Genomic DNA, 16,977 nt, shown 5'->3' with positions numbered 1-16,977 from the left:
ACACAGGTCTTTCCATCATTGTATGATTTTTTTTGTTCGTGTATAAATGAACTCAAGCTTACGGACAATGTCAACCGTGATATAGCGAAGCACCTGAGTGAGTTGGGTGCGCAATTACGCAGATACTTTCCCGAAATGGATGACAGTGTCGGTGTGTACGCATTGCTCCGCACGCCCTCCGCTCACCGTTTGATCCTCACCGCTAGAGTGCTTGCTGCTGTTATCCAGGAACTATGCATGATAAAACAACAGCCGATGCACTGAAGACTGTACCGTGGTCAAATAACACGGTGTGCCATAGGATCGATGACATGGGCGTTGATATTGTTGATCAATTGGTGAAGGAAATTGCAGGGGGAAAAAACGGTCCATTATCTCTGTTGTTGGACGAATCGACTGATGTCAGTGGGGAAGCCCAGTTGATTGCGTTTGTGCGATCAAAATTAATGAGCACATTCTGTTCTGCAAGAAGCTAACGGGGACAGCTTTTTCTGCTGCATCAATGCTACTTGAGAGAATGAAATGATTAATTGCCCACATAAAGAAGGTAAATCCACAATCTATCATTCACAGGGAGGCATTGGCCAGCAAGAGAATCTCCTGAATTGCATGATGTTTTGAATGACGCAGTGAAAAGTGATTCACTTTATCATGTCCAAGGCCTCTGAATCACCGACTGTTTTAATAAAGGCTCTGTGGTGACAGTAGGACGGAGCGTCAGCAGCTACTGCTTCACACCACGACATGGACTATCCAGAGGGAAAACACTACAGAGGCAGTTTGAGCTGTGTGCCGAAGTGAAGTGATTTTCTGTCTGAGCACTCACACCCCCTTGTGGCTGTGTTCGAAGACACAGACTGGGGAGCCCGTCTTGCCTATCTTGCTGATTGATGTGTTCAGCAAACTGAACAACATGAATTGAACTCTGCAAGGTGGACACACACACACACACATTCTAAAGATGTATGACAAAGTGTGTGGATCCATGAATAAGATCAAACTCTGGGAAATGTGAAGATGGGGAAATACGTTTTTCTCTCCCCCCAGCAGCTTGACACCTAACTTTTTTACAAGTGATGTTGACAGAGCTCCTATGCTGTAAATAGTAAGCTCACATTTATTTATATTTATGTATTTTATTTATTTTACCGTTATTTTACCAGGTAAGTTGACTGAGAACACGTTCTCATTTACATCAACGACCTGTGGGAATAGTTACAGGGGAGAGGAGGGGATGAAAGAGCTTTGTAAGCTGGGGATGATTAGGTGACCATGATGGTATGAGGGGCAGGTTGGGAATTTAGCCAGGACACAGGGGTTAACACCTCTACTCTTACTATAAGTGCCATGGGATCTTTAATGACCTCGGAGAGTCAGGACACCCGTTTAACATCCCATCCGACAGACGGCACCCTACACAGGGCAATGTCCCCAATCACTGCCCTGGGGCATTGGGATATTATTGTTTTTTTAGACCAGAGGAAAGAGTGCCTCCTACTGGCCCTTCAACACCACTTCCAGCAGCATCTGGTCTCCCATCCAGGGACCGACCAGGACCAACCCTGCTTAGCTTCAGAAGCAAGCCAGCAGCATCTGGTCTCCAATCCAGGGACCGAGCAGGACCAACCCTGCTTAGCTTCAGAAGCAAGCCAGCAGCATCTGGTCTCCCATCCAGGGACCAACCAGGACCAACCCTGCTTAGCTTCAGAAGCAAGCCAGCAGCATCTGGTCTCCCATCCAGGGACCGACCAGGACCAACCCTGCTTAGCTTCAGAAGCAAGCCAGCAGCATCTGGTCTCCCATCCAGGGACTGACCAGGACCAACCCCGCTTAGCTTCAGAGGCCAGCAATCAGTGGGATACAGGGTGGTCTCCCATCCAGGGACCGACCAGGACCAACCCTGCTTAGCTTCAGAAGCAAGCCAGCAGCATCTGGTCTCCCATCCAGGGACCAACCAGGACCAACCCTGCTTAGCTTCAGAAGCAAGCCAGCAGCATCTGGTCTCCCATCCAGGGACCGACCAGGACCAACCCTGCTTAGCTTCAGAAGCAAGCCAGCAGCATCTGGTCTCCCATCCAGGGACCGACCAGGACCAACCCTGCTTAGCTTCAGAAGCAAGCCAGCAGTGGGATGCAAGGTTGTTTGAGTTCAACTCCTACTTCCCTGACAAAGAAATCAAGTCTGCCAAACTTGACTGGCTGCGTAAACCACATTTTTATCTAGGGGATAGTGTCTCTAGGGGATAGTGTCTAGGGGATAGTGTCTCTAGGGGATAGTGTCTCTAGGGGATAGTGTCTAGGGGATAGTGTCTCTAGGGGATAGTGTCTCTAGGGGATAGTGTCTAGGGGATAGTGTCTCTAGGGGATAGTGTCTAGGGGATAGTGTCTCTAGGGGATAGTGTCTCTAGGGGATAGTGTCTCTAGGGGATAGTGTCTAGGGGATAGTGTCTCTAGGGGATAGTGTCTCTAGGGGATAGTGTCTCTAGGGGATAGTGTCTAGGGGATAGTGTCTCTAGGGGATAGTGTCTCTAGGGGATAGTGTCTAGGGGATAGTGTCTCTCTAGGGGATAGTGTCTAGGGGATAGTGTCTCTAGGGGATAGTGTCTAGGGGATAGTGTCTCTCTAGGAGATAGTGTCTAGGGGATAGTGTCTCTCTAGAGGATAGTGTCTAGGGGTTAGTGTCTATGGGATAGTGTCTCTAGGGGATATTGTCTAGGGTATATTGTCTCTAGGGGATAGTGTCTAGGGGATTGTGTCTAGGGGATAGTGTCTCTAGGGGATATTGTCTAGGGGACAGTGTCTCTCTAGGGGATAGTGTCTAGGGGATAGTGTCTCTCTAGGGGATAGTGTCTAGGGGATAGTGTCTCTAGGGGATAGTGTATAGGGGATAGTGTCTCTCTAACCCTGCTTAGCTTCAGAAGCAAGCCAGCAGCATCTGGTCTCCCATCCAGGGACCAACCAGGACCAACCCTGCTTAGCTTCAGAAGCAAGCCAGCAGCATCTGGTCTCCCATCCAGGGACCGACCAGGACCAACCCTTCTTAGCTTCAGAAGCAAGCCAGCAGCATCTGGTCTCCCATCCAGGGACCAACCAGGACCAACCCTGCTTAGCTTCAGAAGCAAGCCAGCAGCATCTGGTCTCCCATCCAGGGACCGACCAGGACCAACCCTGCTTAGCTTCAGAAGCAAGCCAGCAGCATCTGGTCTCCCATCCAGGGACTGACCAGGACCAACCCCGCTTAGCTTCAGAGGCCAGCAATCAGTGGGATACAGGGTGGTCTCCCATCCAGGGACCGACCAGGACCAACCCTGCTTAGCTTCAGAAGCAAGCCAGCAGCATCTGGTCTCCCATCCAGGGACCGACCAGGACCAACCCTGCTTAGCTTCAGAAGCAAGCCAGCAGCATCTGGTCTCCCATCCAGGGACCGACCAGGACCAACCCTGCTTAGCTTCAGAAGCAAGCCAGCAGTGGGATGCAGGGTTGTTTGAGTTCAACTCCTACTTCCCTGACAAAGAAATCAAGTCTGCCAAACTTGACTGGCTGCGTAAACCACATTTTTATCTAGGGGATAGTGTCTCTAGGGGATAGTGTCTAGGGGATAGTGTCTCTAGGGGATAGTGTCTCTAGGGGATAGTGTCTAGGGGATAGTGTCTCTAGGGGATAGTGTCTCTAGGGGATAGTGTCTAGGGGATAGTGTCTCTAGGGGATAGTGTCTCTAGGGGATAGTGTCTAAGGGATAGTGTCTCTAGGGGATAGTGTCTCTAGGGGATAGTGTCTCTAGGGGATAGTGTCTAGGGGAAAGTGTCTCTAGGGGATAGTGTCTCTAGGGGATAGTGTCTAGGGGATAGTGTCTCTCTAGGGGATAGTGTCTAGGGGATAGTGTCTCTAGGGGATAGTGTCTAGGGGATAGTGTCTCTCTAGGAGATAGTGTCTAGGGGATAGTGTCTCTCTAGAGGATAGTGTCTAGGGGTTAGTGTCTATGGGATAGTGTCTCTAGGGGATATTGTCTAGGGTATATTGTCTCTAGGGGATAGTGTCTAGGGGATTGTGTCTAGGGGGTAGTGTCTCTAGGGGATATTGTCTAGGGGATAGTGTCTCTCTAGGGGATAGTGTCTAGGGGATAGTGTCTCTCTAGGGGATAGTGTCTAGGGGATAGTGTCTCTAGGGGATAGTGTCTAGGGGATAGTGTATCTCTAGGAGATAGTGTCTAGGGGATAGTGTCTCTCTAGAGGATAGTGTCTAGGGGTTAGTGTCTATGGGATAGTGTCTCTCTAGAGGATAGTGTCTAGGGTATATTGTCTCTAGGGGATAGTGTCTAGGGGATTGTGTCTAGGGGATAGTGTCTAGGGGATAGTGTCTCTAGGGGATATTGTCTAGGGGATAGTGTCTCTCTAGGGGATAGTGTTTAGGGGATAGTATCTAGGGGATATTGTCTAGGGGATAGTGTCTCTCTAGGGAATAGTGTCTCTCTAGGGGATAGTGTCTAGAGGATAGTGTCTAGGGGATATTGTCTAGGGGATAGTGTCTCTCTAGGGGATAGTGTCTCTAGGGGATAGTGTCTAGGGGATAGTGTCTAGGGGATAGTGTCTCTAGGTGATAGTGTCTCAAGGGGATAGTGTCTAGGTGATAGTGTCTCTCTAGGGGATATTGTCTCTAGGTGATAGTGTTTCAAGGGGATAGTGTCTAGGTGATAGTGTCTCTCTAGGGGATAGTGTCTAGGGGACAGTGTTTCTAGGGTATAGTGTCTAGGGGATAGTGTCTCTAGGGGATAGTGTCTAGGGGGTTTCATATATTTTGGGGGATTTCATGTATTTTGGAAAGTGTCTGCAGAGAGTAGGATAATGATCTGTGGTGCTGCATTGCATGAGGTGGTATCCTGCTGGTTCAGATAATACATCTGTGACTGGTGCTACATGCTACTACATCTGTGAACTGGTCATACATGCTAATACATCTGTGGCTGGTGCTACATGCTAATACATCTGTGACTGGTGCTACATGCTACTACATCTGTGACTGGTGCTACATGCTAATGCATCTGTGACTGGTGCTACATGCTACTACATCTGTGACTTGTGCTACATGCTAATACATCTGTGACTGGTCATACATGCTACTACATCTGTGACTGGTCATACATGCTAATATATCTGTGACTGGTCATACATCCTAATACATCTGTGACTGGTGCTACATGCTACTACATCTGTGACTGGTGCTACATGCTAATGCATCTGTGACTGGTGCTACATGCTACTACATCTGTGACTTGTGCTACATGCTAATACATCTGTGACTGGTCATACATGCTACTACATCTGTGACTGGTCATACATGCTAATATATCTGTGACTGGTCATACATCCTAATACATCTGTGACTGGTGCTACATGCTAATATATCTGTGACTGGTCATACATGCTAATACATCTGTGACTGGTGCTACATGCTAATACATATGTGACTGGTGCTACATGCTACTCCATCTGTGACTGGTGCTACATGCTAACATATCTGTGGCTGGTGCTACATGCTGAAGTCCTTGTGGATGATTGTTCACAATGCAAGAAGAGTACTGTTACTCAAGCGTAACTTATGACACCTGGGAAAAATAGACCAAACCATTGACAAAAAAGGTTGCCTCCAATCTTGATAAACAGGTGAACTTTTAGACAGAGGTTCTGACGAGAATAACAGACATAGGGTTGAGTCACTGGCTTACTACTACATTTTCGTGCAGTCCCTAGGAGGGGTGCGTCACTTGAGTGGGTTGAGTCACTGACGTGATCTTCCTGTCCCGGTTGGCCCCCCCCCCCCCCCCCCCCCCCCCTTGGGTTCGTGCCGTGGGGGAGATCTTCATGGTCTATACTCAGCCTTGTCTCAGGGTAGTCAGTTGGCGGTTTGAAGATATCCTTCTAGTGGTGTGGGGGTCGTGCTTTGGCAAAGTGGGTGGGGTTATATCCTGCCACGGTGTCTCCTGACCCCTCCTGTCTCAGCCTCCAGTATTTATGCTGCAATAGTTTATGTTGTCGGGGGGCTAGTCTGTTATATCTGGAGTATTTCTCCTGTCTTATCCGGTGTCCTGTGTGAATTGAAGTATGCTCCCTCTAATTCTCTTTCTCTCTCTTTCTCTCTCTCTATGCTCTCTCTAATTCTTTCTTTCTCTCTTTTTCTCAAGTTCTCATTTACAACTGCGACCTGGACAAGATAAAGTAAAGCAGTGTCGACACAAACAACAACAGAGTTACACATGGGGTAAACAAACATACAGTCAATAACACAATAGAAATAAATGTGTGTGTGCAAATGTGTGCAAATGAGGTAAATATTATGACATTATTATGACATTATTATGACATAGTGCAAATGCTTTATGTGTTGTTCAGTGGATGGAAACTTTTAGAGAACCACCTCTCAAAACCAACCCTGAAAAGACTGTGCCTCACGAGATGGGCATCCAGACGTGATGCCAGTCGACCTGTGTGGTTCCGCTATGCAGAACACCGTGCAGAACACCGCGCAGAACACCATGCAGAAGACCATGCAGAACACCATGCAGAACACTATGCAGAACACTATGCAGAACACCATGCAGAACACCATGCAGAACACCATGCAGAACACCATGCAGAACACTATGCAGAACACTATGCAGAAGACCATGCAGAACACCATGCAGAACACTATGCAGAACACTATGCAGAACACCATGCAGAACACTATGCAGAAGACCATGCAGAACACCATGCAGAACACTATGCAGAACACTATGCAGAACACCATGCAGAACACCATGCAGAAGACCATGCAGAACACCATGCAGAACACTATGCAGAACACCATGCAGAAGACCATGCAGAACACCATGCAGAACACTATGCAGAACACTATGCAGAACACCATGCAGAACACCGTGCAGAACACCGTGCAGAACACTGTGCAGAACACCATGCAGAACACCATGCAGAACACCGTGCAGAACACCATGCAGAACACCGTGCAGAACACCATGCAGAACACCATGCAGAACACCGTGCAGAACACCGTGCAGAACACTGTGCAGAACACCGTGCAGAACACCGTGCAGAACACCGTGCAGAACACTGTGCAGAACACCATGCAGAACACCGTGCAGAACACCATGCAGAACACCGTGCAGAACACCATGCAGAACACCGTGCAGAACACCGTGCAGAACACCGTGCAGAACACTGTGCAGAACACCGTGCAGAACACCGTGCAGAACACCGTGCAGAACACCATGCAGAACACCGTGCAGAACACCATGCAGAACACCATGCAGAACACCATGCAGAACACTATGCAGAACACCATGCAGAACACCATGCAGAACACCGTGCAGAACACCATGCAGAACACCATGCAGAACACCATGCAGAACACCGTGCAGAACACCGTGCAGAACACCGTGCAGAACACCGTGCAGAACACCATGCAGAACACCATGCAGAACACTGTGCAGAACACCGTGCAGAACACCGTGCAGAACACCATGCAGAACACCGTGCAGAACACCGTGCAGAACACCGTGCAGAACACCGTGCAGAACACCGTGCAGAACACCGTGCAGAACACCGTGCAGAACACCGTGCAGAACACCATGCAGAACACCGTGCAGAACACCGTGCAGAACACCGTGCAGAACACCGTGCAGAACACCGTGCATAACACCGTGCAGAACACCGTGCAGAACACCGTGCAGAACACCGTGCAGAACACCGTGCAGAACACCGTGCAGAACACCGTGCAGAACACCGTGCAGAACACCATGCAGAACACCATGCAGAACACCATGCAGACACCGAACAGTGACGAGCGCAGCGGGGATAAACAAAACCGTTGGAGACGGTTGGATTTATATCAGTAATGTACAATCCAGGGAGAAGTAGCGGAGAAAGTTCTCCAGAGGAAAGACATGGACCTACTTCTGGCATGTTAGGAAACGCAACAGACACATTGACCCAGTTCAGAGGGAAGTTTGAGGACATCAAGAGTACGGCCCAGACACTGGTAGCTACACGGGGCAGCTTGTTTACTGAAAAGTGACCAAGGCACACACAAAGAGGCACTTTCGATGAACTCTGTGAGGACTTCAGAATGGAACGTTTTAGAGTGTCTGTGTTCTATGTTGATACTGCAACCACCCAATTCAAACGTTGGTTCACCAGTCAGAGTGAAATCGCAAACCGCTTTACTTTGTTTGAGCCCTCCCTGACCACTGGCTGTGTTCCGTCCTCATCAACTCATCCCTGACCACTGGCTGTGTTCCGTCCTCATCAACTCATCCCTGACCACTGGCTGTGTTCCATCCTCATCAACTCATCCCTGACCACTGGCTGTGTTCCATCCTCATCAACTCATCCCTGACCACTGGCTGTGTTCCGTCCTCAACAACTCATCCCTGACCACTGGCTGTGTTCCGTCCTCATCAACTCATCCCTGACCACTGGCTGTGTTCCGTCCTCATCAACTCATCCCTGACCACTGGCTGTGTTCCATCCTCATCAACTCATCCCTGACCACTGGCTGTGTTCCATCCTCATCAACTCATCCCTGACCCCTGGCTGTGTTCCATCCTCATCAACTCATCCCTGACCACTGGCTGTGTTCCATCCTCATCAACTCATCCCTGACCACTGGCTGTGTTCCATCCTCATCAACTCATCCCTGACCACTGGCTGTGTTCCATCCTCATCAACTCATCCCTGACCCCTGGCTGTGTTCCGTCCTCATCAACTCATCCCTGACCCCTGGCTGTGTTCCGTCCTCATCAACTCATCCCTGACCACTGGCTGTGTTCCATCCTCATCAACTCATCCCTGACCACTGGCTGTGTTCCATCCTCATCAACTCATGCAAGAGACTCACTCCAACCCTACACTCCAACCCTACACTCCAACCCTACACCCCAACCCTACACTCCAACCCTACACCCCAACCCTACACTCCAACCCTACACCCCAACCCTACACCCCAACCCTACACCCCAACCCTACACCCCAACCCTACACTCCAACCCCTACACTCCAACCCCTACACCCCAACCCTACACTCCAACCCCTACACTCCAACCCCTACACCCCAACCCTACACTCCAACCCTACACTCCAACCCTACACCCCAACCCTACACTCCAACCCTACACCCCAACCCTACACTCCAACCCTACACTCCAACCCTACACCCCAACCCTACACCCCAACCCTACACTCCAACCCCTACACTCCAACCTGAGTACTCTGATCTTAAAGAGAATGCAAGAGACTCATTTAAAGAGCTTACAGAACTGCTGTATTCAAAAACTAAAACTCATAAAGAACTATACCTTTAGAGGCACAAAGTCTCAGGAAAGACTGTCTGGGCTGTCAATTGTCAGTATAGAAAATGGTTGGGCTTGCAACCTGGACCTACAGCCTGTGGTGAAAACATAAGCATACAGCATACTGTAGCTACTGTTGGCCTTTACATAGAGAAAGAAAGATTGGCCTTTTCTAAGAGAAAGAAAGAGAGAACGAGGAAACTACCGAAGAGAGGGAAGCAGCCGTGAGGATTTCAGTAGACCAGCAGTCTTTCAAGTTGGATTTAATTTAATTTACCTTGAATATTGCAGCCCATTTGTGTAGGCTATTAGCCAGACAAAACACAGTAAAAGAGAGGCTGGATGTACCCTGAGGCCGACTACCTTGTTCCTCGTTGTTAGGCTATTTGATGTGTCATTTGAAAATACTAAATGACATGTCGACCAGTAGGCTACACTGCATAATGAAACAATGCTTAGTAAGCGAGTTGTTTGAGGGTGGACTAACCAAAATATTACTCATTAATAGTCTGGTTTTATGCACAACAACTTTTTATCCATGCTGGGAGATAAGCGCGAGGACGGCTCATGTCATGCAGGCTCAGGTAGGTTTAGGTAGGCTATACAGGACAGTTTGGAGAGAGCTTAGAGGACGGCTCATGTCATGCAGGCTCAGGTAGGCTCAGGTAGGCTCAGGTAGGTTCAGGCAGGCTCAGGTAGGCTCATGCAGTCTCAGGTAGGCTCATGCAGTCTCAGGTAGGCTCATGCAGGCTCAGGTAGGTTTAGGTAGGCTATACAGGACAGTTTGGAGAGAGCTTCGAGGAAGGCTCATGTCATGCACGCTCAGGTAGGCCATACAGGACAGTTTGGAGAGAGCTTCGAGGACGGCTCATGTCATGCAGGCTCAGGTAGGCTCAGGTAGGTTCAGGCAGGCTCAGGTAGGCTCATGCAGTCTCAGGTAGGCTCATGCAGTCTCAGGTAGGCTCATGCAGGCTCAGGTAGGATCATGCAGGCTCAGGTAGACTCAGGTATGCTCAGGTAGGCTCAGGTAGGCTATACAGGACAGCTGTGTATATACAGTAAATGCTGCTGCATCTAAAATGTATTTAAATGTTTGAATTTCCTTAATTACTGAACAAGTAATTACATTACTGCCACCCTTAATTACTAAACAAGTAATTACATTACTGCCACCCTTAATTACTGAACAAGTAATTACATTACTGCCACCCTTAATTACTGAACAAGTAATTACATTACTGCCACCCTTAATTACTGAACAAGTAATTACATTACTGCCACCCTTAATTACTGAACAAGTAATTACATTACTGCCACCCGCGAGCAGTCTAAATGGCAGCCTTGGGACACCGTGTATAGCTGTGTGAAATGTTCTGTTATAATATCCACCCGACACAGCCAGAAGAGGACTGGCCACCCCACATAGCTTGGTTCCTCTCTAGGTTTCTTCCTAGGTTTTGGCCTTTCTAGGGAGTTTTTTCCTAGCCACCGTTCTTCTACACCTGCATTGCTTGCTGTTTTGGGGTTTTAGGCTGGGTTTCTGTACAGCACTTTGAGATATCAGCTGATGTACGAAGGGCTATATAAATACATTTGATTGATTGATTTATAGGATTAACATGAGGAAATGACGACTAAATAGGCCTACCAATTAATAGTTATCCATTAGCTAAAGCAATGCTATAGGCTACATGTCCTGGCACCGCAGAAAGCCTATCATCGATTCGATAGGCAGCCGCATAGACATGTCCTAATTTCAGCACCATGGGCAGCAATCGGTAGTCTATACTTTGAGTGAGTGGCTGTCTGGCTAATGCATTTGAACTCCGACCTTGCGTAGGGTCCAGAGATACTGCGTTACGCCAGTGTAGATGGACCAGCTGCAAAGTCAAAATAGGCTAGATTATAGAAATTAATGAAAATAAAAATTTGCTTAATTTAAAGTTAGGCTTAGGCATTAGGGTTAGCATTGTGATTACGGTTAGAGTTAAGGGTAGGGTTAGATTTAGGTTTAAAATCATATTTTATGACGTTGTGGCTGTTCCAGCTACTCTGCCTCCGGAACAACATTCATGCCAAAAAACACCAACCTGCCCTTAGTTTCCTGTTTCTCTTTTACCGTCTCTTTCCATTCAACTTAAAATACAGAAAGAAAAGAACACAACAACAACAACAAGAACAACAAAAAGTCATGTCCAACCTGGCCGGGGGCTGTCTGCATGTACTGGATGTTGCCAGCGTTTACGTCTTCCTGGGAGAAGGTTTGGACGGGGGTCAGTCCTGTTCCAACGTACTGCTCCTCAGCCTCCACGAAGCGCCGGATGAACCCGTGTAGCGGGGCCACCTTCACTGTGAATACAATCTCAGACGGCATGTTGTCCTCGTGGATGACCTGGAACAGACAGACAGTGAGACAGACAGACAGACAGTGAGACAGACAGACAGACAGACAGACAGACAGACAGACAGACAGACATGTACAAATACTGCTTAGCAGAACACTGATACATTCTAATCTACATAAATCACTGGCATATCCATCCAATCATTCATAATTTCATTCATCAATCCATCCATCCATTCAATCATTCATAATTTCATCCATCCATTCAATCATTCATAATTTCATCCATCCATTCAATCATTCATAATTTCATCCATCCCTCCCTCCCTCCATCCCTTCATCCCTCCATCCCTTCATCCCTCCATCCCTCCATTCTTCCCTCCATCCATCCATCCCTCCATCCTTCCCTCCATCCATCCCTCCCTCCCTCCCTCCCTCCATCCATCCATCCATCCATCCATCCATCCATCCCTCCCTCCCTCCATCCATCCATCCCTCCATCCATCCATCCCCATCCCAGACAACATGCATACCTCCAGTCTACTCTGGTCAATCTTCACAGGCTTGCTCTCCTCCACCAGTAAAGTGTGGTTGTGCTGGAGGATAGGGGTCCTCTGATGGCTGTCCAGGTAAACCTTAACGTTGACTCTGGCGTTCAGATAAATGCCTTTAACCTTCACCGTCACGTTGAAAGAGTCCCCCGGGTTCTTTCTGTCGTCATGGCGATACGAAACGAGGCCCTTCTTCAGGTCGCGCTGGCTGAATGACTGCGTGGAGATGTTGCCGTGGCGATACAGCCCGCCGTTCCTAGGCGGCTCGGACACCTTGTATGTGACCTCGCTGTCGTCTCGGATGTCGAGGTTCGTGAGCACGCTGAAGTTACCTGTGGTTAGGGTCACTTCCTTTCCCTTCTGGACTAACAGACCTATGAATGAATGGATGGATGGATGGAGGGAGGTATGAATGGATGGATGGATGGAAGGAAGGATGGAGGGAGGGAGGTATGGATGAAGGGATGGATGGATGGATGGATGGATGGAGGGAGGGAGGGAGGGAGGGAGGGAGGGAGGGAGGGAGGGAGGGAGGGAGGGAGGGAGGGAGGGAGGGAGGGAGGGAGGGAGGGATGGATGGATGGAGGGAGGGAGGGAGGGAGGTTTGGATGGATGGATGGATGGATGGAGGGAGGGAGGGAGGGAGGGAGGTATGGATGGATGGAGGGAGGGAGGTATGGATGGAGGGAGGGAGGGAGGGAGGGAGGGAGGGAGGGAGGGAGGGAGGTATGGATGGATGGATGGATGGATGGATGGAGGGAGGTTTGGATGGATGGATGGATGGATGGATGGAGGGAGGGAGGGAGGGAGGTATGGATGGAAGGAAGGATGGAGGGAGGGAGGTATGGATGGATGGATGGATGGAGGGAGGTATGGATGGATGGATGGATGGAAGGAAGGATGGAGGGAGGGAGGGAGGTATGGATGAAGGGATGGATGGATGGAGGGAGGGAGGGAGGGAGGGAGGGAGGGAGGGAGGGAGGGATGGCTCGATAAATTAAGATGTGGAGTAGCCATGTGAGTACAACAACAACACACATTAAAAATCTTGTTTCCATCGTGGTCCTTGTTCTCAGACAGGCAAAATGAATGGACAGCTTGAGCAATACTCGCTATACATTGGGAACTCCAGTCCAAAGGCACTTTACATAACAATTCATTTGTCAAATGTATATAATATATAAAATATACACACATACCTGTGTTGTTGCCGAGTCTTAGGAAAGGGTCTTCGGCAGTGACGTCTAGCAGAGTGGAGACAAAGTGTTTACTGTCGGACACGAAGAGCACGAAGCGTCCGGAGCTCACGCCTCGATGGAGGAACAGAACTCTCTTCTCTTCCAGCTCTTTCTGGGTGAACTGGAACAGCCTGGAGGTCAGAGTTCAGGAAAGTTTATTTCAAGTGTCACTCAATTATATATGAACAATTTACAATAAAGATTACAAAATATATATATTTTTTAATTATTATTACTATTATCATTATTATTATGATTAAATTATGAAATGAAACAGCATTGTGGATAATTCAGGGAGAGTTTTGAGACACTATTATGATTAATCGACAGTCCTAATACATTATATTATTATCATGTACTAAAACAAAACAGAAAGTACCTGTGAGAGGTGTCGTTCACCAGAACCAGGTCTCCCATCGGGATTCCCCGTCGCGTGTAGACCAACTGCCCATCGCTGAAGTCCGAGTCTGCATCATGGTAACATAGATCGTCCAGGGTGAGCAACCGCTGCCCATCCCTCACCACATGGAAAACTTTATCGACAACGCGCACTGGCTTCTCGTCATTAACTAGCTGGATGGAGATGTTGAACTTCCCTTCTTTAGAGCCGACTTCATCGTCCGTGACGGAGGATTTGTACTCCTGACTAGTGGAGGCTATGAATGTGAACTGGTCCTGAGTGGTCTCTGTGTCGTCGTGAATGAACATGACGCGCTCCTCCAAGAGATCCTGATTGCTGAACGTTTGGATGATGTTGTAACTGGTGTTGGAGTTGGACAGGTTGATGAGTTGCAGCTTCCCGTGTTTGGGGCTACTTGTGACAGTGTAGTACATCTCATTGGTGCTGAGTGTCTCTGCAAACAACTCGGCCTTTGTGATGAGTTTACTCTCTCCCTCCTTAATCAAAAGTCCATAATTTCTTATAAATACACTATTGACATCTGCTTTTATTGAGATCTGGAAATTGTAACTTTGCGTTTGAGCATGTTTGGAGAACACATGGAATTTAAAAGTGTCGCTCGTGTCTTCGTACGGTCTGTCGACCAGTTCGTATTGTACCTTTAGATCAGTGACATTCCTTTGGCTGAATGTTGAGTTTTTCTTCAGTAACTCGTTAACGAGCAGAAGTTGTCCTTTCTTCGGTGAGGATAGAACTCTGAAGTGCAGATCATCCTCGGATAGTGTCACAACATCCACAGTGGCATAAAGATACTGCGAGTCCAACGTCACTTTCCGAACTTTATCAATGTTGGCCATTACGTTCCTTACTAGGTTATAATGTACCCACTTCACAGTGATGGGGAAGACCAGTTCAGTATCGACCCTACCAGCTACAGTGACCTTGCATTTGAAGTAATCCGTAGCATTTGCTGTCTGGATTTCTTGGAAAGTGCTGAGGTACCGAAGGCGTTCTTTCTCCAGTAGCCTTTGGGAGAAGGAACCGGTGGGCTTCCATTCTCCGCTGGAGTGAAGCCTCTGAAGTTCCCCATACTGAGGTGGCTCGACGACATCATATCGGATGTCCACCACTTGCTTCACAGCATTGGTCTGAACGGCCAGGTGCTTGTTACTGATCACAGACACCTCACCCTGAATTATCTCAAGCCCGGTGTTGTTGCCGATCTTATACTCCAACCCTATGGCCATGATCCTAAGCACAACCGTATTGCTCACCTTGTCTCCATCACTGACCCTCAGGACGATCCTTGAGTTCCTCGCCCCAGTGTGGACATAGTTCACCTTCCCTTCATTTAGGTCAGAATGGGAGAACGTGGTCACTGCAACGCCGGGGTTGTCTTCCACCTCCAGGTAACCTGCGTCAGCGTTCAGATTCCCCAGGACGGAGAAGATTAGGTTGGTGTGGTTGCTGTCGATGTCTGTGGCCTTCAACACCTCTGTGGTCAGGTGTTTTCTAGAGTTATCCAACAGAATGAAAAGGTTCCCCTGGGGCAGGCTGAGCTCTGGAGCGTCGTTGGTGGGCATCACTGTGATGTTGTAGCGATACCTCCTGGTTCCTTTCAGGTAGTCAGGAACCTCCTTCCTGCTGCTTGAGAAGATAGAGAAGGTGAAGAAGTCTTCTGGGTTCTCTGATCCTCCGTGGATGTACATCACCTTGCCGTACCACAGGTCCAGCATGCTGAAGGTGTTCTCCTCTTGGTCTTGATCTACATCCAGTCTGATCTGTCCGAGTACCGGCTGCTCTTGGATCCGGAACATGATCTGGGACTGCCGTATTCTGAGCTTCTTGAAGTCCAGGAGAACCTTGATGTGTTTGGATTCCAGAGATCCACGTCCTCCCTCCGGGACCACAAGGTTCCTGAGCAGCACGAAGTTCATCCCGTACCTCTTGTCCAGCCCCCTGTCCAGAGTGGACATGGGGAATTCTGGTGTGGGGGTGACGGAAGTGGGATCGAAGTGGGACTTGGGGACAGTCGGAAGAGTCATTGGACTCATCGTGGTCGAGGGCTCTGGTTCTTTCTCTGGCTCGCAGCCCACAGAGATATCCTTCGTGACAGCAGCATTGGGCAGACCCATCTTCATCCCGTTGACTTTCATGTCCTTCAGACAGCCCTTGAACGAGCCTCCTTTGACCCTCTTCCCTGACACAGACACCAGACCCATCTTCCGGACTTCTGTGCGCGTGCTGTCATCAATGCCCCCAACAAAGACAGAACCCCTCAGCTGTAGTCCCTTGGAGCGAGAGCTGATGCTAGTCTTTACCGTCTCCTTGTCCACTGTCAGCTGGAGGGTCTTGGGGCTGAAGAACAGTTTGATTGAATGCCAGTTCCTGTCATTGACGAAGGTAAGGGAGCGAAGTTCTGTTTTGGTGCCTCCTTCACCCACAAGGGCTACAGGCAACCCCTCTTGGATCTCAACTGCCACAAAGCCCCCCTGTCTGGCCGAGTTATACAGGATGATCCCCTCTTTAGCTGAGGTGTGAACCACACACTCAAACAGAGCCTCCTGCTGGACGTGGGAGATATTCCAGGGTGGCAGTGAGACATACGCTCTAGAACTAAAGAAACTAACAGGGTCCTCCTCGTTAGCGAAGAACTGGGGACTACAGCCCAAGGAAACCTCATAGATGCTCTTGAATCCTGCGTAAGGTCTCAACGACGATAACATATCGTGCTCGTTGAAGACAACCTCGTCCATACACCCCCGGAAACCAGTCAGGTCACTGGGGAGGTAGAGCTTGTCCAGGCCTCCAGAGCCGCCAATGTACAGCCCTTCCTGGATGCTCAGCTCCTGTTTCTGAGACCCATGCCCTGGCATCCTGAGGCTGGTGTGGGAGTGCTGGTCCACGGTCAGGGTGACATTGTGGCGGTCGTGGAGGAGCTCAGCAGTGTGCCAGGCCAGGTCGTTTAGCTGGGTGCTACTTTCAGACCGTAGCAAACACTCACCGGATCCCAAGTCCAGCTTCACCTGAGGAAGAGAGGAATAAGATTCTTGATTAAAATTATTAAACTGGAGTTTTAAACTTAACCAATCACATCTACTGTAA

General features: G+C 48.9%; 1 protein-coding gene across 1 annotated transcript in view; it reads right to left on the bottom strand.

Annotated features, from left to right (window-relative positions):
* Window positions 1-16,977, bottom strand: part of LOC110536657 (chondroitin sulfate proteoglycan 4) — a 91,569-nt gene that overhangs the window by 44,589 nt on the left and 30,003 nt on the right. Inside the window, exons 3-6 of the mRNA XM_090191259.1 lie at window positions 13,852-16,898; window positions 13,434-13,603; window positions 12,217-12,608; window positions 11,540-11,731 (exon numbers count right to left, since the gene is read on the bottom strand). Coding sequence (XP_090047385.1) covers window positions 11,540-11,731; window positions 12,217-12,608; window positions 13,434-13,603; window positions 13,852-16,898 — 3,801 coding nt within the window. The remainder of the gene's footprint in view (window positions 1-11,539; window positions 11,732-12,216; window positions 12,609-13,433; window positions 13,604-13,851; window positions 16,899-16,977) is intronic.

The sequence above is a fragment of the Oncorhynchus mykiss genome, chromosome 11 (genome assembly GCF_057628025.1).
Source record: "Oncorhynchus mykiss isolate SJ-2025 chromosome 11, ASM5762802v1, whole genome shotgun sequence".
Lineage (NCBI taxonomy): Eukaryota > Metazoa > Chordata > Actinopteri > Salmoniformes > Salmonidae > Oncorhynchus > Oncorhynchus mykiss.
The sequence above is the reverse complement of the archived record's forward strand: the minus strand, read 5'-3'. Positions and strand labels throughout refer to the sequence as shown.